The sequence below is a fragment of the Phocoena phocoena genome, chromosome 4, assembly GCF_963924675.1.
Source record: "Phocoena phocoena chromosome 4, mPhoPho1.1, whole genome shotgun sequence".
NCBI lineage: Eukaryota > Metazoa > Chordata > Mammalia > Artiodactyla > Phocoenidae > Phocoena > Phocoena phocoena.
The window spans coordinates 8155426-8182391 of record NC_089222.1 but is presented as its reverse complement, the minus strand read 5'-3'; the positions used below and the strand labels follow the sequence as shown (position 1 = coordinate 8182391).

At 41.5% G+C, this 26966-nt stretch overlaps 1 protein-coding gene across 1 annotated transcript in view; it reads left to right on the top strand.

Annotated features, from left to right (window-relative positions):
• The window catches only part of KAT2B (lysine acetyltransferase 2B), a 100277-nt gene that overhangs the window by 68378 nt on the left and 4933 nt on the right, over positions 1-26966 (top strand). Inside the window, exons 7-14 of the mRNA XM_065876725.1 lie at positions 139-245; positions 5123-5248; positions 7706-7842; positions 10286-10494; positions 11891-12017; positions 18268-18378; positions 21011-21154; positions 25647-25761. Coding sequence (XP_065732797.1) covers positions 139-245; positions 5123-5248; positions 7706-7842; positions 10286-10494; positions 11891-12017; positions 18268-18378; positions 21011-21154; positions 25647-25761 — 1076 coding nt within the window. The remainder of the gene's footprint in view (positions 1-138; positions 246-5122; positions 5249-7705; positions 7843-10285; positions 10495-11890; positions 12018-18267; positions 18379-21010; positions 21155-25646; positions 25762-26966) is intronic.

The window sequence follows — 26966 nt, the reverse complement described above, 5'->3', positions numbered from 1 at the left end:
GAAGCCCCTTGACTAGCATATTTCTAAATTGAAGATGGGATGCTGGTGTTCATGTGATTGCCGTGGGTGGTCAGGGCTTTTGTCCCTCTAGTAATGCATTAGTTTTGACCTCATGCTTGCCTTTACTCTTGTGCCTAGGTTTCTGTCCATGTTAGAAGAAGAAGTTTATAGTCAAAACTCTCCCATCTGGGATCAGGATTTTCTCTCAGCTTCTTCCAGAACCAGCCAGCTAGGAATCCAAACAGGTAAAAAAAATATTTTTTTTTGCATAAATCAAAAAACAGCCAGGAAGTGTTCGTTACAGTTCACTCTGCATTTATTTGTGTTTTTCATCAAGAATTGAAGACTAGCACCAGCAAAAAAAAAGTAAAAGCTCTGGCAAATCTTGCGTCTACATCTCTGTTGGTGAGGAGAGCAGGTGCAAACCAAACAGTTAAAATAACAACAGCTGCTGTGCCTGCTATGGGAGTTTGCTCAGCCTGCGCCCCACAGCTGTACGGGAGGTTTAAACCCAGGCGGCTCAGGTCTGCAGTCAATGCTGGATCTTTTTGAAGACACTTACAGTCTCGGTCAATGGCCACATATGCCCAGGAATCATGTCTCCGTCTGGTTTCTGAATCTGTGGGGTCTGGTTTGGGCATCAAGTTGCTCTCATGGATAATGGTAGGATGGTGAGTCTCAGGACGTGAAGTCGGGTCAGGGCGTCAGCTGGCATTGCCTCGGGTCAGCCAGTGGCCTCAGCGAGCATTTTGTGAGGAAGGAAGATGTGTAACTTCTGGAGTCACACTGACCCTAGAAAGAGGGTCTGAATTCCTGCCTTGGATGCTCGGAAAATTTGGAGAAGTTTGGCAAGAGATGCCAAAGCAGTAATTTGTATGTGGCCTTGGGGAAAGATAGAATGCAGAATTTTGATGTCGAGTTTTTAGTAGATCTAGTTCAATGTGTCATACGGGGGCTCTTAAGTATTGCCTCCAGCAAAGGGTAATTTTATTCTCGCCATTCCCCCACCCCCCAATTTTAAAAATTGAATACATACAGTGAAAGGCAACCTTTTTAGTATGTGGTTCTGTGAATGTTGGCAAACACACATAGTTAGTTGTGTAACTACCACTACCATCAGAATATAGAAAAAAAAATATATAGGACAACTGCATCACCCCAGAAAATTCCCTTGTACCCCTTCTGTAGTCCATTCGGTGCTCTAACCCCCAGCTTCGGCAACCACTGATTCGTTTTTTGTCCCTGTAGTTTTGCCTTTTCTAGAATGCCGTATGAGTGGAATCCTAGCGTTCTGACTGGCTTCTTTCACTCAGCATACTGCATTTGAGAAGGTGATTAAAACATTTTTTTTTCATCTAGACCCCAAGTTTGGATGCATATAATTAAATCCTTCCAAGCAGAGTACTAAGGGAATGAGGTATTTTGGTTTGGATCAAACCATCTTTGCTTGGCTTCTTGTTACCAGAAACATCTTTTGTGCTGTTTTTTCACCTTAGGTCATAGAATATAATTTCATGTTTCTCTGGTTCAAAACCTGTAGCGCTCTGGGGCTTTTCTGTGCATGGACAGAACTCCAGACCTGAGCGTCAGCATTTCCTGGACATGCTCTGTGTAGCACCTGGGCATGTGTTCTGTTTTTCTCTCTCTGTCCCCATGTTGTTCACTTCGTCTCTATCTTTATCTTACCTAACTTTCAAATGGCATCTCTCCCACAAACTCTTTCCTAATTCTCCCCATGCCTTCTAGTAAGGGCTGGATCTCCTTTCTTCCGAATGTTCGTGGAAGCTTGATAATGTCCTATCGCCGGTTGTTTAACTTGGCTGCACTGTGGCATCACCCATGTGATGTAAAATACTACTGGTTTCGAATAGTGTTATTTATTTATGGTATGATTAATTATAGAACTTTATTAATTTGGGATGCTGTCAAGGAAGGGAAGAAAATATATTAAAAATTCAGAAGAATAAAACAAAAAGTTTAGAAACCACCTAAATTTATAGCCTGACTCTTAGTGACTCAGTAAAATATGCCATATAGAGATTCTTGTTTCAATAAATAGTTAAGAATTGCTTCTATCAGTTTTTGCCAGTAGATGCTTCTGTATGTTTGAAAATAATTTCCTTCTTTCCCACAATTATCTCCTGATTTTCTACAATATTTATGGCACTGGTTTAGATACTGAGAATAGCTATAAATAAAACAAAATGATTTATTTTAAGTAAAAAAAAAAAAAAAATACTACTGATCTCTGAGGCCCGTCCCAAGAGGGTGTGATGCAACTGGCCAAGGGCACGGCCTGGACGTGGCCAAGGACGTGGCCTGGACCTCGAGACTTTAAAAACTCCTCAGGTGACCTGATGTGCAGCAGTCTGAGTCACACAGCACTCACCTCATGCTCCCCTCGCCCCCTTTTCTCTGTACGTCTCTGTCTCCTATGAGTGTGACTGCTGCATGGTCAGAGACCCAGTTTTGCCATGAGAATAGCTGATACTTCCAGTAAGTGCTTGCCCTGAGGTTTGCTTCCTGTCTTTGAGCCTTAGCACAAACCATGAGAAGTTGGTGTGATTATCCCCTTTCTGTGGATGAGAAATGAGAGCTCAGAGAGGAGCAACCAGTTGCCCAAAAGCAGAGCTCGTGAGTGATGGGACTGGGCTTCACACTGGGTCTAATTCCTGTCCCTTGCCCTGTGTTAAGAGCCAGAGCTCTAACCGCTGCTCTGCACGGCCCCAGTGTGCTTTGCAAATGTGCAGGCGAGCGCATGTGGAAGGGACGAGTGAAGAACGTGGGCCGGGGACACCAGAGCTATTTGTCAGGGTCATCTTAGTTCTTTTCTGGAGGGACTTCTGGAGAGGATTCCTCTCTTGGTGAAGACTTCCCTTGACCCTCACCTGCTCAAGATGCCTCCCAGTCTGTCCCACTTCCATTGTGTTGTCTGTCATCACACAAGATGGAGAAGGCGGGACGTCTCTGACCCTCTGGGAATTTCAGATTCATCTCTGTGTCTCAGGTTGTCACCCAGTTCAGCTGGATTGTCAGTATTACCTGCTGCCGTCGGAAGCAGGCTGTCTTCTCCTGTTCTGCTGTAATTGCAGTGTGTTCTCTGGGGCAAAAGAAAAGTGTAATCACCTACTTAATTGGCATGTCTGCACATCTATGCAACTGTGATAAATGACATTCATAATGATGGCTCTGAACTTTTGCAAGGTACTCAGATGTCTTCTGAATCACCAGAGCTTCCCCTTTGTGTAGAATCGCTCCAGTGTACTTAGAAATTCAGAAGGCTTGTTTGCTGGGAGGAGAGCCATACAGCCTGGTGCTTTAGTATATTCTGATCCCCCGTTTTTTTCCTTTTCTTCTAGGGGTGGTGGTTTCCTCACCTATGTTTTATTTTAAAAAAATGTTTATCGTAATGACCTATATGGGAAAAGGATCTAAAAAAGAGTGGGGATATGTAGATGTATAACTGATTCACTTTGCTGTACACCTGAAACTAACACAACATTGTAAATCAGTATATTCTGATTCTTTACATACCAATTGCTGTTCAGTTAGGATTGCTATGGGTCCATTGTCTCTCCGTGGCTCGGTTTACTTACTCCATCACTCTTGGCTACGGGGAAAGTCCCCCGTAAACCACACTGTGGCTGCCTTGACACCAAGATGGATGTGCTCTCTGGGCATCTGTCTGCACTGAGAATGTCCGTGTCCCTCATCAGTCTCGTCTCATCAGCTACGGATCAGCAATCACACTAGCAGACAACGTCGTACTTCCTATGATGGCTTTTTTGAAAAAAGGCAAAACAAAAAGGTTTTGTTTGGAAATACTCTCGAACTTACAGAAAAGTTACGAAACTAGGACAAAGCAGTCCTGTGTGCTGTATGTTCTTTGTTTAATTGTTAACATTTGCCATACTTGCTTTATCATTTCTCCTGTTTCTCTGTCTCTGCCTCGCCCCATAAATATGTGTGCATATATGTATGTTTTGTGTCTTCTAAACTATTTGAAAGTTACAAACGTCATGCCCCTTTACTGACTTCAGTGGGTATCTATCTCTTAAGAGCAAGGACGTTTTCTTATTTAACCGCAGTATAGTTATCAAAGTAAGGGATTTTAACCTTGATGCAATATTATTATCTAATCTATGTGCTATTTTCCATTTTGCCCCTCATCTCAGTGATGTGGTTTATGGCAATTTTTGTGTCACATCGCGAGGCACGTAACGTTGACCTCTCCCATTATTGCTGGTGTGCAGTTTGATCACTGGCTTAGGGTGGGCTTTATGAGGTTTCTCCACTGTAGTGTTACCATTTCTCCTTTTGTAATAAAAAGAACAGAAGTACTTTTGTGGTGAGATACTTTGAGACTATCCTGTCTTTATCAAAATTATAGTCATTGGGACTTCCCTGGTGGTGCAGTGGTTAAGAATCCCCTGCCAATGCGGGGAACGCGGGTTTGAGCCCTGGTCGGGGAAGATCCCACATGCCGTGGAGCAACTAAGCCCGTGCACCACAACTACTGAGCCTGTGCTCTGGAGCCCGCGAGCCACAACTACTGAGCCCACGTGCCACAACTACTGAAGCCCGCGCACCTAGAGCCCATGCTGCACAACAAGAGAAGCCACCGCAATGAGAAGCCCATGCACTGCAACGAAGAGTAGCCCCCACTTGCCACAACTAGAGAAAGCCCGAGCGCAGCAACGAAGACCCAGCGCAGCCAAAAATAAATAAAAATAAATATTAAAAAAATTATATTCACAGGATTTAGACTGTACAGATGATTCTTCCCTGAATCAATTATTATATACTGGCTGCTTCCCCCAGCCCCTGCCAACTTCCATCATTCCCTTATTTGTTGGCATTCTCCTGTACGAAGAGTTTCACCTTCTCCCCACTTATTTATTTATGATTTTATCAATTTGGACTCGGATATCTTTATTCTATCCGATGGGTTATAATCCAACCCTGTCTTTCTTACCATGCTCACATCGACCCCATAGTTTTTATTTTAAAGATGACTTCTTTGGGGTGATGGGCAGGAATGGGATGGTGTCATGTGCACTTGGTTCCTTGTTGCCTAAGAAAGAAGTCATTTAATACCTTCTTTTCCTTTTCCTGGGGGCAGTTATCAATCCACCTCCTGTGGCCGGGACAGTTACCTTCAATTCAAACTCAGCTTCCCTTGAGCAACAGAATGGAGGGAGCAACAGTCCTTCCTGTAAAGGTGCTTCGGGGCTTGAGGCAAACCCAGGTAAGCTCTTTGAGGGCATCATAGAGGACTGCGATTTGCCCTAGAAGCTTTATTATCTGACGAGTGCCAAAAGTAGACTTCGAACAGATTGTACATGTCCAGGATCTCAATGGTTGGAACTCACTTTGAGCTGTATTGGTTAGTTATTGCTGTGTAACAAACCCACTCAAAATTCAGAGTCTTTAAACTGCAATCTTTTATTATCATAGCTCACTCATCCTGTGTGTTGCCTGGGAGGTGGCTAATCTCGGCTAGTCTCCTTCAGGCTGGGCTTGCATATTTCTCATCCTCCTTCTAGGACCATTGGGTTTCTTCACCTTCCCTTGGGGCAGAATATGTTCCTATTATGGTGGCAGAAGCAGCAGAAAGCAAGAAGAAATACACTTTCTAGAAGCCTAAGCTTGGAACTGGTACCCCATCACACCTGCCTCATTTTGTCATCTAAAGCTAATCATATGGTCAAACTCAAGAGTAAAGGGGTGGGGAAATGTACCCTACTCCTTTTATAGGAAGAACTGCAAAATCACATGGCAGAGCATGGATACAGGAGGGGAAAGAATTTGGCCTTGAATGTAATCTGCCATGTGGGCAAAAACATCTCTTAATCCTAAAGGCATTTCACAGTTACAGGATGTTTTGAAGGTTGCATTTCTGTCCACAGGCTTGACCTCAGACAAATCTTGGGCATGACCAAAGTTTGACGTTAAAGAAATGACATAAAAGGGGGAGAGAAGAGGATTTTGAGTGAAGTACTAAGCATTTAGCATTGGTGCCACCATTGTCTCTCCCACGTCCAAGGGAGACATCACTAATTAATCTGGAAACTCTTTGCCAGTGAACTTGGATGCAGCCTAAGATGCTTTCTTATCACATCACTATTAGCAATCTATCAAGTTTGGGGCATATTGGGTATAAGCCTCAGCTCCAAAATAAATAGTTCACAATGTTAATCTTGGGGAATCTTGGAATTTGAAGGCTTCTTGGTCAAATGACTGAAAATATTCTCACTCACCTCCAATCACAACAAGTAAAAAGTTATGAAAACAGGAACTCAACCAGAACTGTTTAGTAAGTAACATATAATATGTGGAGAAGCATCTTGTATAGACGAGATACTTGACATTGCTGTGCTCCTTTTTAGCTAAAGTTGACGGGAATGCTATATGGAACGTGCTTAGTGGGATTCTCACCTGAGGAATAAATTAGATTTGAACATCTAAAAGTTAAAAAAATTTAATTGTAAAAATAAATGCATTATGACAGAAGGAAAAAAAAGAAAGAAAGAAAAACCAAACATGATAACAGAAGGGACAGAAAGCCACCATGTAATCTAAGGAGGAAGGTGGGAGAGAGTTCTCCTTGCCTTCGCCTGGCCTTTCCCAGCATGTAACATGTTGAGAGTATACCTACTTCAAAGGCCAGTGGCCCTACTCACTTTGTGAGGCATCATTTTAAGGCAAAAAAGCATTGTGAGAGATAGTGAGGGTCATTTTGTGATGAAAAAATTAAATTCACCAGGAAAATAAAACAGTTCATGGGCTTCCCTGGTGGTTGAGAGTCCGCCTGCCGATGCAGGGGACACGGGTTTGTGCCCCGGTCCGGGAAGATCCCACATGCCACGGAGCGGCTGGGCCCGTGAGCCATGGCCGCTGAGCCTGCGTGTCCGGAGCCTGTGCTCCGCAACGGGAGAGGCCACAGCAGTGAGAGGCCCGTGTACCGCAAAAATAAAACAACAACAACAACAACAAAAAAAACCAGTTCATGAGTATATTTCAAATATATAGACATATATACATGACATGCATATGACCACGTATATCTATACATACATACATGCAAACATATATGAAGAGGGAGAATTAACGGAACTGCAAAGAGAAATAATCACTTCAAACCAACCAACAGTTGAAGTCTGGAAGAAACATCTCTGATTCATTCATAGATCAAGCAGACAAAACTGTCAGTAAGGACAGAAGCCCTGCAAACACGATCAACAAGATTAATCTAACATATGTGTAGAGAGCACTCAAAATCGGAAAAATGCACATTCTTTCCAAGAAGACACTTAATCTACAAATAATTGGTCAAGTCTTAGTCCATAAAGCAAGTTTCGAAAAATTTTGACCTTTGGTATCATATGGACCATGTTCTCTGACCACAAAGTGATAACTAGACTCACCCCTTAATATGCAAATGAAGAGACACATGCTTTAATAACTCATATATCAAGTTAAAAATTATCATGGAAAATAGAAACTATTTAGAATAGATCTACGGTTGGCAGTTACTGTGAGACCTCCTCCCTTCTCTCTCCTGCCTTCCACTGTGCCCCTCCCCTGGTACATGGAGGGTTGACGTCCACACCTGTCAGTGTTATTAGAAAATTAGTTGGATTGGTTGGCATGTGCTTTGTGGTCAAAATAACCCATCGTTTACCCTTTTATTTTGATCTTCAAGGAGAAAAGAGGAAAATGAATGACTCTCATGTTTTGGAGGAGGCCAAGAAACCCCGAGTGATGGGCGATATTCCACTGGAATTAATCCACGAGGTCATGTCCACCATCACGGACCCTGCAGCGATGCTTGGGCCAGAGGTCAGCAGGGTGAACCTAGGTAGCCAGCTGGTGGACCCCTTCTACTCTCCGGGCCACTCCAGCTGTTGGGAATGGGGATGGTATTGCCAAGAGAGAGCATGTCACGCTACCCTGGTTTGCATTTTGCCTGGTGGTCAGGGTCGGAAAGGCAAGAAAAGCTGATGGAGAGCTGATTCCCCTTGATGACTGTCAGATCACGGGAAAACACAATCTTACGCAGTTGAAGGCATTTCTCCTTCAACTTTTTATCTTGAAAAATTTAAACCCTCATAAATGTTGCAAAAAACTCCATGATAAAGATCCAGAGACTCTTTATTTAGATTCACCAATTGTTAACATGCCTCATTTACTTTCCCTCTGTCGTGCTTTCTATCCTGTGAAGCATTAGGAACCATTTCAGAATTCAATACAGATGTCATAACACTTCACCCCTAACTATATTTGCATGTATCTCCTAAGACTGAGACTGTTCATTCACATTACCTCAATGCAGTTATCACCTCCAGCAAATTTAGCTAGGTTACAATATTATCTAACGTATGGGTTGGCAGTCTACAGCCTGCGGGCCAAATCCAACCCACTTGCTGGTTTTGTAAATAAAGTTTAATTGAAGTGTATTGTCTGTGTCTGCCTTGCATTACAAAAGCAGATCTGAATTATTAAGATAGGGGAAGACTGACTGCAAAGCCTAAGATAGTTGTCCCCTGGCCCTTTATAGAAAAGTTTGCTTAGACAAAGTTATATTAGACCGTTGGCCTAATATACAGCCCATATCCAAATTTCCTGTATATCCAAATTCTGTCCATTATAACATTTGCTGCTGTTGTTGGAAGATCAGTCAGGGATCACGCACTGCATTTAGTTCTTATCTCTTCACCTCTTTTTTTTTTTTTTTTTTTGGTCACGCTGTGTGGCTTCCGGGATCTTAGTTCCCTGACCAGGGATTGAACCTGTGCCCCCAGCAGTGGAAGCATGGAGTCTTAACCACCAGACCACCAGGGACTTCCCCTCTTCACCTCTTTAGTTCTAGAACAGTTCCCCAGCCCTCTTTTGGTCTTTTGTGGCAGCACTGTTGTTGCAGAGTCCTGGTCACTGGTTTTGCATAATGTCCCTCTACCTGGATTTGTCTGTTTACCCGTGATTAGATTCAAGTAAAGCAATTCTGGTAAAAGTACTGCTGTCAGTCTCATTGTGTCCTATCCAGGGGCAAAGCAGTTTAAGACGTTTCTGATAGCTTCCAGAAAATGAAGAAATGCCTCGGAGATTATTTTGCAAAACATCTTTAAAAATTTTTTTACTATGGCTCTGCTAGATCAAAATATCCATTTTTAATGTGTCATGTTTCCTTAGAGGTTTATTTCATGGTAGTGAGATAATTCAGAGAACCAGAATGTTGTTAAGAGAGAGATCTTCTTATAAAATTGTTCTTTCCATTTCCTTCTAGATATCTAGACCTGGGGACTTATGACTGTAGTACCTTTTGTATACTTGTCTTCTGGGGATTTAGTAACTTCATGGATTAGTCTAGCTTAGTTTTTTTTCAACTATAAAATGTGGATGTAGTCACACATTTCAGGATGTGTTGGGTGGCTTTAGTAGTGTCCTGGAGTTGACTTGTACTGGTGTGCGCAAGGCAACTGTTAACATTTTCAGGAATTTTGTGTGCTGGTTGTTAAATACGTTGGTAGCTTGAAACAGATGACAGTGGCATCCGGGCACCTGGGCAATACCATAGACCAGTGAAATGAGCATATGCCGCCAATGGGCTTTTCTCCCATGGGGAGCTGTTGTTTGAACACTGACCTGCACCCCACTGAGTGCTGGCACAAGGTTGTGCTGTGAGCTGTGGTTGAGCGTGGTCAATGGAGACTCCCGTGCAAAGAAAACCATCTTCCAAGAAGAGGTGCTGACAGTATAAATAAGACTGCCACTATTGGGCCTGTACTGGGATCTGTCATCCCGAGGGTGCTATAATGCTCAGCCAGATGGAGTTCCTAAAAACCAGGGACTGGCAAACTGTAGCCCTCAGGCCAGATCCAGTCTGCCTTCCCCCCTCTTAAGTAAAGTTCTATTGGAATTCTGCTTCACCCAGTCATTTATGTGTTGTCTGCAGCAGCTTTCGCCCTACAACAGTGTTGGCCAGTTGCCACAGAGGCCTTATGACTTGCAGATCTAAAATATGAGCTCCCTGGTGGCCTTTTACAGAAAGTTTGGGGACTCCTGATCTACACCAAACCTCCGTGTACACGTAGAATACTCTGGTCCCTCCAGATGTTCTACCTACCTATTTTGTTTTCATAACTTGTGTGTGTTGGTTGGGACCCTGAAAATCCACAAATGTGTGTCTTATGAGAACACAGAAGAGAGGCATTGCTATGTCCTATCCCTCCTGTCTTAAGAGAAGAGCTCTCTGTGTAATGTTTTCCTGTCTCCTACGTCCCAGACCAATTTTTTGTCAGCACACTCAGCCAGAGACGAAGCGGCAAGGCTGGAGGAGCGCAGGGGCGTGATTGAATTTCACGTCGTGGGCAATTCCCTGAACCAGAAGCCCAACAAGAAGATACTGATTTGGCTGGTGGGGCTGCAGAATGTGTTTTCCCATCAGCTGCCCCGGATGCCAAAGGAGTACATCACACGGCTTGTCTTTGACCCGTAAGTTGTGCTCTGCTCTTTCTTCTCCCTTTTTTCCCTCTTCTTTCTTTCTTTTTTTTAAAATTTTTTGGCCACGCCACATGGCACATGCGATCTTTGTTCCCCGACCAGGGATTGAACCTGTGCCCCTTGCAGTGGAAGCACCGAGTCTGAACCATTGGATCACCAGGGGTCACCTGTCCCCTTTTTTCCCTTTTAAATGAAAGAGGAACTACTCAGATAACTGTAGTCACCCACCGAGTCCTGCTGCCTCTCGTCACACTGTGGATACAGAGTGGCATCACGATAATTGCCATGGCTAAAGGCATTAAGATTAATTTTTCAACAGTTCGTCAATTTTTTGTTAATGAGGCTTTATATTTTAAGTTGCTGGTGACCATCCTGTGCGTCATTCATTATAGCAATGAAGGAATATATAAACACTAAGAAGGCGTCCCACTTTTTTCACAGTCAAAATATTCTTGATTTTGGTATCTTAACTAGGTACCATTGTTGCCAGGGTCTGTAAGCCCTGAGAAGATTACTGGGGTATTAGACAGATTAACTTTGACAATCCATTACATTAAAAAATAATAATAATAAAGCAAAAAACAAAAAGTAAACTTCCCTACTTGAATGTATTTTAACACACGGAACCCGGTAGCCTGTGTGCATTGTGATCCATGCATGGGACTATTCAGAGTGACGTTTTAGACAGAAGGCCTGATAGGATTCTGGAATGCAGGTTTTAGCAAATTGTACCTGTGGATTTGGTTTTCTTTTCACGTTGTTTCCGTGCTGTTTTTGAGTGAGACTAAACTCTTCAGAAACACATACCATGTTTGTCCCTGCCTTTGTGTTCTCCCTCTGGACTCCCACTGTGGGTCCGTGGGCATCAGGGGTGGCCCTGTTGCAGCACCAGTCAGCACCTCCCCACACGCTCTGTTCTTTTTTTTTTTTTGCGGTACGCGGGCCTCTCACTGCCGCGGCCTCTCCCGTTGCGGAGCACAGGCTCTGGACGCGCAGGCCCAGCGGCCATGGCTCACGGGCCCAGCCGCTCCACGGCATGTGGGATCTTCCCGGACCAGGGCACAAACCCGTGTCCCCTGCATCTGCAGGCGGACTCCCAACCACTGCGCCACCAGGGAAGACCCGCTCTGTTCTTTATTTGTAACCTCAGAGCCTCCTTAGGTGGCTGGCCTTTGTCCCCATGGAAGCTCTGGTGCCATCTCCGGCAGGCAAGCTTGCTCTAAAAGTCCACAGTAAAGAATGGTCTGGCGAGATGGAGGAGGTTTCCGTGGAAAAATCAAGAAGAAACAACCCCCTGCTTTTTCTGGCTGGTTCATGAGGAACACCCCAAACAGTATATTTGTATAACCAAGAGAAGTAAAACTTTGACATAATCTTATTCTTTCAGGAAACACAAAACCCTTGCTTTAATTAAAGACGGCCGTGTTATTGGTGGTATCTGTTTCCGAATGTTCCCATCCCAAGGATTCACAGAGATTGTTTTCTGCGCTGTAACCTCCAATGAGCAAGTCAAGGTAAGCGTGACCCAGGAGCATCCTCTCACTGCGTGTGTGTGTGTGTGTGTGTGTGTGTGTGTGTGTAGCGTACACGCTTCCTTGTATCCACAGTCAGGCTCTACCGGGCTTTGTTGGACCTGAGCGCAGGGTCGGGGACACCACACAGCCCCTGGTGCAACTCAGGCAAAGTTTACAGCAAGTAAAGAGATGTTTGAAAACACGTCTCAGTGTTACTGATCATTTCCACGTGCAGACATGTCTACACACACCTGGGGACAGTGCACCACCAGAAGGGGTGTGGTGCGATGTGGATTAGGGAGATGATTTAGGTGGCTCACACCTCAGAAAGATTTCTTATGACCTTATGCCTAATGGGGGACAAGGACTAAAGAAATTCTGTCGGGGAAGTCATGACATTTGAATAAATTTATTACTGAGTTTCAGAAATATTCATGCAGGTTTGGAATGTGGGTCTTTCTGGAGTGTGTGTGTGTGTGTGTGTGTGTGTGTGTGTGTGTGGCTGATTTGCCTTCCCGCTTGTACTTGGCATGGGTCCCTTCCTCCCCAGGAGCCAGACTGTCTTATTGATAGTGTGCTTGGCATTGCAGTCTGACTGGAATAAATCAGATTCTCAATTGTCAGAAAGATTTAGATTGTGTTGTGTCGTCCTCTGCTGCTTTTGTGAAAGTGGAACCAGAAATGTGTCTTCAGGCTATAATTCATTTGGTACTTCGGGAGCCCTAAAATCATGCAAACATACGGCAATTGGTGCAAAGATAAGTAGCTCAGGATTTGATGGCTGCTGAGGAAAATTATTGGCAGGTCTAAGGCAACGTTGTCCAGTGATATATAATGCAATGGGCAAATGTGAGCCATGTATGTGATTTTGAATTTTCTAGTAGCTACATTAAAAGAAAAAAAGAAAATAGGCAAAAATAATTCTAAAAAAATTACACTTTATTTTACTCAGTACATCCAAAGTGTTGTCATTGTGACAGGTACTCAGCATCCAAGAATTATTGAGACATTTTGCATTCTTTGATTTGTACTAAGTCTCAGAAATGAAGAGTGTATTCTGCACTCACACCTGTGTCAGTTTGGACTAGCCACGTTTCAGGTGCTCACTGGGCTTGGACAGTGCGGGCCTAAGGACATTGTTGCCTTCTTCAGCTACAATGAAGCAATGCCAGTTACAGAAACCAAAAATGGATCTCTGGGAGGAATCATGAGCTGCCTGCCGGCTGAAACCAGGGCCATGGGTGCTTTTGGCTTCATTAACAGCTCTCCTCCGTGTAATGGTCACGGTGCCAATTAACAGCTGCTGTGGTTTCCTCTCACAAAGCACAAATGGGGCTTTTGTCTTTGACTCACAGCGCTCAGCATCCAAGGACAGACAAAATTCATCAGTATCAAATTCATCATTCTGACCAGAGAAGGTGAGGGCCCACATTTGCCTGAAACCGGTCTCTGGCTCTTTTTCAAGGAACTTTGACTCTGTGTCTTTAGATGGTACTGTTGCTGTGCTTATCACAGGTTTATTTCCCCCTAGCCAAAGTGAGAAACAGTAAGTGTCCAGAATTTAGGAGCTTACTTAAAAGAAAAATTTGGTTTGGCTTTTCATAGGGAGAGGAGCTGGAAAATATGTCCTTGGTTTATAATTTCAGAAGATTGCCTAATTTTTGTTTGCAAGAAAGCTACACCAAGCAGCTTGTTTGGAAAGGTTGGTTAAGGTTGCCTTGGACACGTTTAGGATACCAGAGGGAAACTAAAGCTGTTTAATATGAATTGGATGCTTTGTCTTATTACTTCCCAGAAGGGCAGTGTATATTTTTTCCCCCAAACCATGTAATTTTCTAAAGACTTGAAGGAAGGTGGCCAAACATTACAAACTGAGTAGGGAAAACTACAAGAAAAGCCACCTTTTGTAAATGATTTAACTGGTTTTAGAAAATGAAGATTAATCTTTCAAAACTGGATAGAATTGGATGCATGTGATGGGAGTCAATTGTGGTAGCACTTATTTGTGAAAACAAAGTTCGTAAGTGGAGGTTTACAATTTTGATTTGAGATATTAAAAATCTTGGCTAAATGATACTTTAAAATTTGCACGCACTCATTTTGGAGACTAAGCTTATATACAGATTCCTGTGAATGCTTTAAATAAGATTTGTATATGAATTTATCTTGCTCAAAACACATGCAAGATAACATTTGAGAATTTACTTAAAGCTCCTCACCTGGTTTTAGAATAGCTTATCTAAGAACTCTTTGGGTTTGACATAATATGCAACTTTAAAGTTACATGGCTAATACTTATTTACCATAGTAAGTATTTAAATAAACACTGAAGTTACCAGGTGGATTTGGAAAGGAATCCTTTTGGTGATAGTTGAAAATAAAGGCATACAAAGGAGGGAAATAGTTCTGGGGTGAAAAATCTAAACATTTGCATATAATAGCTTAACACTGTAAGTGCCTCTTTAACCAAGGAAATACACAGAGAGGATTCAAGTTAAAAGGCACAGTCCCTACTCACAAGCAGTTGGAATCTGGAAAATTTCTTTGGAGAAATGACAGATTAGTGGCTGTTGATGAAGAATACCTTATGCAGGTTTTGAGAAGCTATTTACAAAGGAACCATTATTCTTCTGCTTGAGTAAAATCCTTGGATTGTGGGTGAAGGGGAGAAAATGTATAGTTCTATTAGCTGCTTACAAGATGGTGTATACAGTGAAAGCCTGACTCTCTTCCATCAACCACATCTAGGTTAAACTCACTTCTAGGTTAAAGTGAGTTTCATCAGAGGACACATTTCTTACTGATTCCTAGATATTACTATTCTTAGGCACATGCAGTAGCCAACCCTTCCCTTTTCTCCCGTTTTTTCCCCCCACTTTTCTTTAAAAATTATATTTAATTACATACATCATGCACAGATACATTTTCAGAGAAAGCAAAAATCCCATCCCCCCTTCCCCCTGCTGTCCAGTCATTGTCAGCCTGCTGTGCATCCTTCTAGGTGCTTCTCTATATTATGTACATGGACATGTACCTGTCGGTGTGGTGTGTTGTTTACATAACTAGAATTCATACTGTACATGATTGAAAAAAAACCTTTCCATTATATCTTAGGGATCTTTCAACTTTAGTACATAAACGTGGTTATTTAAATTTATATTTAGATCAGTTAAAATTAAATAAAATTTAAAATTCAGTTCCTTAGTCACTCAAGTCCTCGGTAGCTGCATGTGACTAATGGCTGCCATATTGGATAGCATAGATGAAGAATATCTCCATCATTGCAGAAATCCCTATTGGACAGGGCTAATATGGAACTATTTTATTCTTTTTATATAGATTTGCCTAATGTAGATGGACCATAATTTATGTAACTGTTCCCTCTGGAAGACATTCATGTTTATTTCCAGTTATTTTCTATCACTAACAGTGCTCTGTTTGGAAATGATTTCTAGACACTGAAAAGTGGCATCGCTGTAGGAATGGCTATGGCCAGAGTCTCAATTTAAAAACTTACTTCTAGATCACCCTTCTGAGTGGGTTTACCAGTTTACACTTTCACCAGTGGTGCTGGAGAGTACCATTTCCCTGGGTACTGTCAACCTTAAAGAAACTTGCACATTGCAGAGTGAAATATTGCATCTCGTGATGGAGTGCTCTGATTACTATTGGGATCAAACATCTTTTCTTTTAAAATTTCTTGGTTATATTTATTGCTTGTTCCTTTGATGATTTATCTTTTTTTTGTATTGATCCTATCGAAGGTATTATTTATGCATTCTTGATGTTAATTTTTTATAATATCTTGTATATCTATACCATCCCATTTTGTCATTTTGTTTATGGTATCTTAAATTGCTTATGAAATCTGTAAAAGAAGTTTTAAACTTTGAAGTAGTCTATCTACTTAATAATCAGTCTTTTGTGCTTTCGCATTTTATATTTTCTTTAGGAAGCCTTTCTATATCCCTAGGTTATAAACCCACTTTCCTGTATCTTTTTATAATACTTTTGTATAGGTTTATTGTTCCTTACATTTAGATTTCCAGCCCGTCTTCTTACCACTTGACAGAACTTCTTTAAGGCTTAGCTTACACATCTTCTTTTCCTTCTCCCTCTTAAATATCTTATAGCCTTTTTCTCTATTATAGGTACAAATACATCACTCTGTACCAGTGCTGTGCAATGAAAATACATCTGTGAGCCTCAAATGCAAGCCACATGTGTAATTTAAAAATCGCCACTAGTCGTATTAAAAAAAAAGTAAAACGAAACAGGTGAAATTAATTTTGAGATTTTCTATTTAACCTAGTGAGTCCAAAATACTGCCATTTCAACATGTAATACGTTTAAAAGTCATTAATTAATGAGAGTTTTTTCCCCTGGTGTGTATTTTACGCTTGTATGTCTCATTTGGACTTGTCACATTTTCATCGCTCAAAAGCTACACATGGCTAGTGGCTACCATATTAAACAGCCAGTTGTATATGTAATTATGAGTTCTCTATGTCTATCTTCCCCATTTTACTATCTTCTCAAGAAGAGAGAGATTTCATTCGTCTTTTTATCCGAGTTTTATTCAAACTCACAATGTGTCAGTGTTGTGACATGTTTGGGAAAAGCTAACATGTCCGTGGGTAATATCAATGGAAGAATAATTTCCAGAATAGGGAGATGGTAATACGCTTCTCCTATGTACTGGGCAGACTGTCCCCTGAATATTATTATGCTTGGTCTTGGGATCCATGCTTTAGAAGGGTATTGTTATACAGCTGCGGTCCCCAACCTTTTTGGCACCAGGGACCAGTTTCGTGGAAGACAAGTTTTCCACGGACCGTGGGAGGGGTAGGGGGACTGTTCAGGCGGTAATGCGAGTGATGGGGTGCGGCAGATGAAGCTTCGCTTTCTCGCCCGCCGCTCACCTCCTGCCGTGCGGCCTGGTTCCTAACAGGCCGCGGATAGGTACCAGTCTGCGGCCCAGGGGTTGGAGACCCCTGTTATACAGGAGAAAACCCTGAAAAGTGTGACTAGATTGAGAAAGGGTCTTCCGATCATGCCATATGAAGAACAACTGAAGCTTGGCTTTAGTACCTGGGAGGTAGGAATGGGCATGTGTGAGGGAGGATAATTTTCAAGGGTTTGGAGAGTTGTTAAAAGCAGAGACCAGTCTTTGTTATTCTAGGAGTAGAACTAAGGTCAATAGGTAGAAGGAACAAGGGGTCAGATTCTCAGGTGAACATAGGAAAAACTTCCCAACCATAACAGTGGCTGAAAATTAATTGGTCTAAGGACTGAGCGAGCACCCTAAACTGGAGGTGTTCTAGCAGCTCACGTTTCCAAGGTAGATGGCAGGAGACTTCTAGTGTCACATGGGATAGAATTAGACCAGATGACTTCCAAAGATCCTTCTCCCCTGTGGGCCTGTAGTTCCATGATAACATACCTATGAGCATGTTTGAGTTCTTTAGAAAAGTGTGTCACCAAATTCTAAAATATTGATGTGAAGGTATTTGTATGTGGATGCTTGGGTTTACCTTCATCTTCTTTTTATGAGATTCTAAAACCATCCCTTTAAATTTATAGATTTTTCTTTAAGCATTGTACATCACCAAAAAATCTGGTACTTACTTTTTTTTTTCATATTTCAGTCATTAATTTATTTAACATTGTTCACTATTTTTAGTTACTTCCTAATGTCTTCTGGTTCACTCAGAGGTTCGGGGCTTCTCAGACTTTGCTTGGAAAGGTCTGATAAGACCAAGTTGGAAACCCTATGTACGTGATGATACAGTTCTTTGGAAGGACTGCTGATTTGTTGTATGCAGGAAACACCTGGATTAGTTAATATTCTAGTAGAGATTAGCCCTTCTCATTTACATTGCTCTTTTCATCTCAGGTTCTCAAATACTTTAAACATAAGCAGAAATTCATAATCAGTATTTATTCCAAAAACCTCTTTATTAATATTCAATGTGTCATCTCTAGGACTGAATGAGCAGCTTGTAGCCTTGGTGTGTTCTTTTCGAAGAGCCAGAAACTTGTATTTTCAAAATATGATTGTATCTCCATTCAGGGATTTTGAATTTGTTTGGTTTTACAGCTCATTTTCAAAGTTCAGAAATGCAAGAAGGGTGTTGGTGTTATACTGGCAATACATACTCCTAAATATGCCAGTATTTCCCAGTGAAAATATGGGACTTTCTTTTCTCCAGAACCTAATATATTTGTCTGCATACTGACTTGCCCACAGGGCTATGGAACACACCTGATGAACCATTTGAAGGAATATCATATAAAACATGACATCCTGAACTTTCTCACCTATGCAGATGAATATGCAATTGGATATTTCAAGAAGCAGGTGGGTTTTTTCACATGCAACCCTGTTCTGTCGTTCCTTTTCTTAATATGCACTCAGGTAGCTTTCATGCAAATAAGTACCCTCCCTCTGCCCCCCCACTGTTTTCTGTTTATAAGAGGGGCATCCATTTATTTTGCAAGCCTTAAGCCAGAGGTAAGCTTCAGTCTGGACTAGAGGGCATGACCAACACATTGTAAGTACTAAATAAATGTTTGTTGAGTGAATGAATGAACGTCATCTATAATGTGCTATCCCCAGGCTAAGGAGAAATTCCCATTGCTGGGGGACTAGAGTTCTCCATGAATGAGAGAAATAGATTCAGTCTCTGGAAGACCTTCATTTATGACAGCAGAGAGGAAATTCTGAGGTTTACAAAGGGTTCCAGACAATCCTGGTCCAACAGCACCAGGCAGCTCCACAGGCAGCTGGGAGCTTGGCTGCATCTTAGTTCTTTCTGTCAGAAGCTTCCATCTCAGCACTCTGAGGATTATACTTTGCTACATATTTTTAAATAGTGCTTTGTAATTCTAAATTCCTAAACATTTTCCATTTACTTTTCTGATGACAAAAGTAATGTGTAGTTACTGTAGAAATTTTGGAAAATGAAATGATGCACAAAGAAAAGAAGAAAATTTGCATGTAATTCTACCACCCAGAGAAATTTACTGTTAACGTTTTGACAGATACCCTTCTAATATTTCTTCTCTGTGTGTGTTTGTCTGTATATAAACACAAAAATTGGCTCATTATTGCATGTAATTTAATCATTTAACGTTTTTACCTTAATATAGTCTCATTTTTCAAATATGATTTTTGATGCTTCTCTGAAATTTTGTTGTATAAGCGGAGAATAATTTATTAAACCAATACCACATTTGGGGGACATTTAGGTATGTTTTTAAGTTAAGTGTCCATGTGTGAATGTGCGCTTCCAGAAGTATTTAAGGTTTTGTTATGCACTGCCAAATAATTTCTCCTCTTGTCAGCAATGTATAAGGGAGCTCAGGAAACAAGTTCATAATTGAAAAAAAATATTTTTTTTTACCCCTTTCCTAGGTGACAAATTGTGCATGTTTGCATTTATTTGATTATTGTGAAGTTTGACTTGTTTTTCCTTATTCATTGACCCTTTGTATTTCTTCTTTTTTTGAATTGCCAATTCATTGCATTTTGCCTCTTCTTCTATTAAAATATTTATTTTTATATTGATCTATGAGAACTCAGATATATAAAGATAGTAACCTTTTATTTTATGATTTTTTCTCCCATTTGTCATTTGTTTTTCCACATTGCTTATGGATTTTTTTTTAATGTACAGAATTTTAAAGATTTTATTACAGAAAATCTATTAACCTCTTTTTAAAATATAAGTCCTTATATGACTAGAAAGCTTTCACTCCTCTGATGTCAGATAAGTAACCTCCTATTTATTTTCTTCTCATTCTTTAGGGTGCCTTTGTGACTTTCGTAATAAAACTCACTAGAGAGAACTCAGTGGGTTTGTTTTACTGGGGGCTTGAGTGTCAGCTTTCCTAGGCAGTAATGACATTGTAGAGATGAAGTCTCAGGCATGCTTCTTAAATGACTTGTCTGTGGTCCTCTTTGAGGCTGATGTCAATAATTGCTTGGAAAATAAGTTTTTGCTAAAAGAGGAGGCAAGAAATTTAAAGTCCAAGTAATTTTCTGCAAAAATTTGAAATAGGCACCATAAAGAAAGTCGTTAAAGATATATGACTATATGCCCTGTATAACTATATTATTACAGCTTAAAGTATGTAAATGAATATACTGCAAAGTGTTAATATCACTGAAACAACCACTGTCGTGATGGTCTGGAAGTTTTTCTGTTTTTTAATAAATTTTATTTTATTTTTGGCTACGTTGGGTCTTCGTTGCTGCGCGTGGGCTTTTTCTAGCTGCGGGGAGCCGAGCTACTCTTCGTTGCGGTACGCAGGCTTCTCATTGCAGTGGCTTTTCTTGTTGCGGAGCACGGGCTCTAGTCATGTGGGCTCAGTAGTTGTGGCTCGCGAGCTCTAGAGCACAGGCTCAATAGTTGTGGCGCACGGGCTTAGTTGCTCCGTGGCATGTGGGATCTTCCTGGACCAGGGCTCGAACCCGTGTCCCTTGCATTGGCAGGCAGATTCTTAACCACTGTGCCACCAGGGAAGCCCGTCTGGAATTTTTTTGCCTGTCAAGTAGGTGTTTCATTTCCTCAACATCAAGGTTCTTATTGCTATATTTTTGGACAAATTTTGCTTTCAGAATTTAGATCAATGTTAGCTATTGATTTGTGGAGCATCCTAGAGACCCCCTGTCTACTTTGGGAGAAATTGTGCCGTTTAATGCAAAATTAAACCTTATTTTTCCTTAGTAGCCATTTTTGTTAAAGACTTTTTAATATTACTTGTGTTTTACTAGGTTTATTTTTTATGTTGAATTGCTTCCTATTTGCACAGTTGAATTTTGATGTTTCTGAACTTCTTGGAAGGGTTTCATGCTAATTCTCCCCAGGATAATAGGATGAGAGCTTGGACCTGTGCTGGGCACCAAGACAGGCCTAGCACATAGTTAGCACTCAGAGAGGATGTTTGATGCACAGGCCTCTGTATAAATGAAATTATTGACTTTGCAGGGTTTCTCCAAAGAAATTAAAATCCCTAAAACCAAATATGTTGGCTACATCAAGGATTATGAGGGAGCCACTTTAATGGGATGTGAGCTAAATCCACAGATCCCATACACAGAATTTTCTGTCATCATTAAGAAGCAGAAGGAGGTAAGTACGTGACTGACTCGGGGGAACCCGACTGGTCTGCGCAGACCAGTCTCTTTTGGGGTGAAGTGTGCATCACTGGGCTCTGTGGGTGTGGGTCTGCTGGGTACCATAACCTTGGTTTGCTCTGTTTTGTCTAGATTTCTTCTTTGAAGGTATCCTTTATCTTCTCTCTAAATCACCACTTCTAAGGGGGTCAGTACCTGTTAAATTGGTGTAAAATACAAAACTTGTAAAATATGATAGTAAATCTTAATTTCACCTTCAAGGCCTCTTACATGCTGGCCTCATGCATCCTTCTCAAACCCACCTCTTTCTTTCCCTTTGTAAACTAGTCTCCAAAGGCTGTTACTGATGCTTTAACCCTCTTGCTTGGTATCTTCATCCTTTACCCACTTCCTCTCCCAATGCATGTATACACACACACACACACACACACACACACACACACACACACACACATAGATGGGACCACTTCCGCCTGTTTTCCATTCCTCTTCGAACTTCTTGAGCACTAGTTTGATCCACTCATTTGAATTTCAGTTAGTCATTACCTTCCATATTTATCTTAGTTTGTATTCACCTCTCCTTCGGCATTGCAAGTTCTGAAGGCTTATACTTCCAGATAGTAAGTGATTTGTTATCTGGAGAGGACTCTTTTTTTTGGCCGCACTGCATGGCATGCGGGATCTTAGTTCCCCGACCAGGGATCGAACCCACGCCCCCTGCAGTAGAAGCGCAGAATCTTAACTACTGGACTGCCAAGGGAAGTACCAAGTGATTTGGTATCTAATGCTGGGATGAAGTCTTTTATGCATATGAACTAAAAGAGAAGCCGTAAAGGGAAACGTTGATGGATTTGACTACATAGTAATTTTTATATTTCTCTAAGGGAAAAGAAACATACAGAGATCATAATTAGGGGAGTGTAACAGAAGCCGTTTATTAAATGAGTGAACTTTATGTGTTAAGCCCAGGATCATCCCCTTGGTCCCCCTAGTTCTTGGAGTTCAAAAACTGGGAATTTGCACCTGGGTCACCCCACATCAGTCCCACTTGATACTTCAGTTATTCATTCGAGTGTACTTTTCTCTAGCGAGTAACAAAAAAGACCTCTGCCTTAAACCTGTCTTTGTTTTCTGGTTTCTGCTTACTTCCCTGATCCCAGTTCTTAGTTACTTGTCAGATGTCACTGACATAACATATGTAAAGCTCCTTACGCAGTGTCTGGTGTATAGTAGGTGCTCAGTAAGTATTTTCCTTTTACTTAAAGTAGCTCAGAGTTGTTCTTATGCTTCCCGTGGAAGTGAGCAAAAGGCTTTTATTAAATTAGAAAATAAAAACAACCTCTGTTGTTTCTTGGTCAGAGACGTCAGCCTAAGACAGAATTCCACATAGGGTGCTTGGAGAGTTAATACAAGCACAGCAGGCTCCTTTCCCTGTTTTCCTCTGGGCTTAATGAGCAGGTCTGAATTCGCAGCCCGTTATGCAGAGCTAGTTTAGATGGCAGCAAAGCCTCAGCTTTTGAGAAGACGGCGCCCCATCCCCTTCCCCTTTCTCTCCCCTTGGATTCCTCCCCCGCCACCTCCCTCTCTGCCTCCAGCCTTCCCTAACAGGCGCACCACTGAATGCATGAGAGATCGGAGGTCGCCCTAAGAAGGTATTTGGATTCACGTAATATCTTCTTCCACAGAATTCAAGTGATTTTTACAAGTATCATTTATTCCAGCTCTGGAAACCCCCTTGGGGAAGGTAGGGGCGAATAGTGAGAAGGAACAAATTGTAGGGAGATGGAGGGTCTTCCGCCGTGGAAGCGTACAGAGCAGTCACTTGTGGTTGTGGTTAGCGGGGGTGGTGAGAGAACCAGTGCATTTGCACAGGTGGCGTGGCGGGTGGGAGCTGAGTGCTGTGGGGAGTGAGGACTCCAAGGCAGGGTGGGATGCAGCGGCCCTAGCAGCATCTCGCATCTTCGGAGGTGGCGTCATGGGACACGTGTCTAGAACGGGGTGGCCTGGAAGGGAATCAAGCATGAGCAGAGATTCAGAGTCCAACATAAGTGGATTCACGGGTATCTGCACACCTGAGACCATAGGCGTGTGGGTGATGAAGGCCACTACTTGAGAAAGTGTGAACAGGCTGTGAGCAGGCAGGACTGAGCGTGGGTGTGTCTGGGGGGCTGGGAAGTGTGGGTAATTCTTAAACCTCTGTTCACATGTGAGGATACGTGAGACTGGGCTTGGAGGGGCCAAAGTAAGAGTGAGGAAAAGCAATGGGATCTTTGTAGGAAGACATGTTAAAACTTGGTGAAATATTAAAGATGGGGGAGTTGCCCCCAATTTTCTGTTTGGGAAGACTAACACCAACAGCAGTGGAATGAGAGACGGATTTGAGTAGAGAAAGATGACAACATGGTGATGAAGTGAAGACATTTTCTAGGGAGGTGAAGATAAGAGACTGGAACGGAAGTGAAATGTCTTCTTTCTCCAAAGTGATCCTCAGAGGCGCAGAGAGGTTGCAAAGCCCCCCGCGCCCCACCTCCATTACCAGTCACCTCAGGGTGCTACCTGAGGGTATGGAAGCCACCTGCTAAGCTGTCACGTTTGAGGGCATCCTTGGTGAAGAGAAAAAACTTTCAAAATTATATTTGAAATTATATTTTCTGAAGGCCTTCATATAAGAAATTGTCATTGGGATTCTTTCTTTAAAAAACTTTTTTACTGAAATGTAGTTGGTTTACAATGTTGTGTTGGTTTCAGATGTACAGCAAAGTGAGTTATACACATCTGTTCTTTTTTAGATTCTTTTCCATTATAGGTAATTGCAGAATATTAAGTATAGTTCCCTGTGCTATGCAATAGGACCTTGCTGTTTATCTATTTTATATATAGTAGTGTGTATATGTTAACCCCAAACTCCTAGTTTATCACTCCCCCCCTTCCCCTTTGGTAACCATCAGTTTTTTTTCTAAGTCTGTGAGTCTGTTTCTGTTTTGCAAATAAGTTCATTTGTATCATTTTTTAAGATTCCACATATAAGCGATATCATATATTTGTCTTTCTCTGTCTGACTTACTTCACTTAGTGTAATCTCTAGGTCCATCCATGTTGATGCAAATGGCATTATTTTATGCTTTTTTATGGCTGAGTAATATTCCATTGTATGTATGTACCACATTTTCTTTATCATCTGTCAATGGACATTTAGGTCGTTTCCAGCGATTCTTTTTTAAAAAGACTTGGACTTACAAATAAATGCAGAGCATCGTTTTAGATATGCTCTGTCCCAGGTGGTAGCCACTGGCCACACGTGGCTATTGGGTGCTTTCCACATGGCCAGTCAAAACTGAGGTGTGCCGTAAGTGTAAAATACACTCTGATTTTGAAGACCTAGTGTGAATAAAAACATGTAAAATATCTCATAATTTTTTTCTCTTGAGCATATGCTGCAATGATAATATTTTAGATATATTGGATTAAATAAAAATATATTGTTAAAATTACACCTGTTTCTTTTTACTTTTTTTTTTCTTTTTTTTAAAGTAGTTACTGGAAGATTTTAAATTACATGAGTGGTTGACATGATATTTCTATTGGACAGCCCTGAGTAGATTTAGCAGGAATATATTTTGCCAGAGTCCCATTCATTTTATGAAGTCCTGTGTTTAATTGTTAAGATTATGCATTCATGCTATGGCAATTACCAGCCTTATGTCTGAGATCAAGCAGTTAGGAACTAGAATTTTTTTTGTTTTCCTTTGTGAATTCGATTAATGACTGCTACTGTTTTGTGTTTCCCAAAATTCAGTTATGATATGGTTAATCTCAAGATGGTGATTTTTGAGGGCTATTTTATTTTATTTTTTCCTTTCCTTTTTTAAAGGGAAACTGCTCTGGAAATAGTTACCTCAGGGCATTAGGAATTATTTTATAAAACAAACGGACACCTCTCAAAATTCCCTAATCAGTTCTGGTGGCCCCCATCCTGGTTGTATTGCCTTTGCTCATTAGAGCTGCGTTTTGGATGCAGACAGCATAGGTTGGGGCTCAAGCCTTGAAAAATGTGAATAATAGGAAAGCCGTCCTCCCAGGCTTTGGGGACTTCGTGAGTTTGTCTGCCCCTCGAGTAGAAGGGAACAGTTCCTGGTCATGGGATGTGAAGAGGTTCTGACGTTGCCTGGGCTGCTGCGGCTGAGGCTCCCAGGGGAGGGGGCAAAACATTTGGCGCTTATGCTAAAGAGGACAGTGGGCCCTTGGGGCAGTGTGTTCTCTCAGTATTGGCTTCTTTTCAATGGAAGGGAACAAGTATTCAAAGGCGGTTGGGTGAATGACATTAAAGGCATGGTATAATAGAATGCTTTCATGTCTTACTGTTTAATAGCATTCACCCTTTTGTCTCCTGAAGGCTTAATTTTGTTAGGAAAATGACTCCATAGACTGACTTAAACTGTAGCCACAGACTTCTGTCACTAAACATATTTTCTTCTTGTGCTTTACAGATCATTAAAAAGCTGATAGAAAGAAAACAAGCCCAGATTCGGAAAGTCTACCCAGGACTTTCCTGTTTTAAAGATGGAGTCCGGCAGATCCCGATAGAAAGCATTCCTGGAATTCGTATGTATAGATCTTCTTCTAAAAGCAAAACCTTTTGGTAATGCCATGACAGTGTTGGAAACAATTATACCAGAATGCAGTGATTTGGAAAGCTTCTTCCCCTGTCTGTCTCCATTTGTGTTATTGTAGTCTTTAAGAAGGGAGCAAATGCTTTCCTTTTACATCTTTTCTCTGTTTCCCAGTGCAAACAAACTGGAAGAGAACTTAGTTGACCTCTTGTTATAGCTGTTAATGTCCATCGTTTATGAGAGCCTGTTATTTGTGGCACCGTGCTGGACACTCCCCATATGTGACCTTGATGGCAGAGAATTCTACTCAGAGGGGAAGGTTGCGTCTCAGGATGGTTAAGCCCTTTAACCTTAAACAGCGCATAGCCAGTGAATGTCAGGAATAGTAGCAGCCCCATCCTGGCCTCCTCGAGACATCTTGCTGTTGGTACCCTGCCTCACTGCCCTCCTGGGTGCAGCCTGCATAGAACTGTGCTTGGGCTGAATTAGTTTCCACAAACCTCTAAACAAGATGATTGCAAAGCGTATACTTTGTTCCAAGTTCCCTATTTTAGAGTAGTTTTCCCAAGGGTTCTTCTCTGTGAGTATATTAGAGGTGAGTTGTATTGGGTTAAAACAGCTGTTTTTTTGTAGATCAAAAGCTATGAATATCGGTACTTTCATTCGGTTCAAATCCAGGATCATCCAGTATATTGAAGGTTTAATATAAACAAAACCAAAGCAAACAAACTAAAATTCTCCAGAGAAAATAAGACATTATATGGGCAAGATATATTTCTTCATTACAGAGTATACCCTACAGCAGATCTTAATTTCCTTGTCAGACCTGGAAATTTTGCTTCCGTGTATTATCCTTATTAATAGCTCCCCTGTCACTGGATGCCTACATGTGCCAGGCATTCTTCTGTTTGTTTGTTTGTTTGTTTTGTGTGTTTTTACATATATCAACTAATCTCAAAAGGAATCACATCAGCTCACTTTTGGAGTTCTGTTTTATAGGTTGATAAACAGAGGCAAAGGTTGACTAACTTATCTCGGGTACATTAGCTTTTAAGGAGAGAACAAGAAATCAGTCCTGGTCGATTGGACTCCAGGCTGTGTCTTCTTTCTGCTACAGTAAACCATCTTGCATTACAAGCAGGGTCTGCCCCAAATAAACTAGAGACCAGGACAGAGTTTGTTCCAACCTAAAACAAC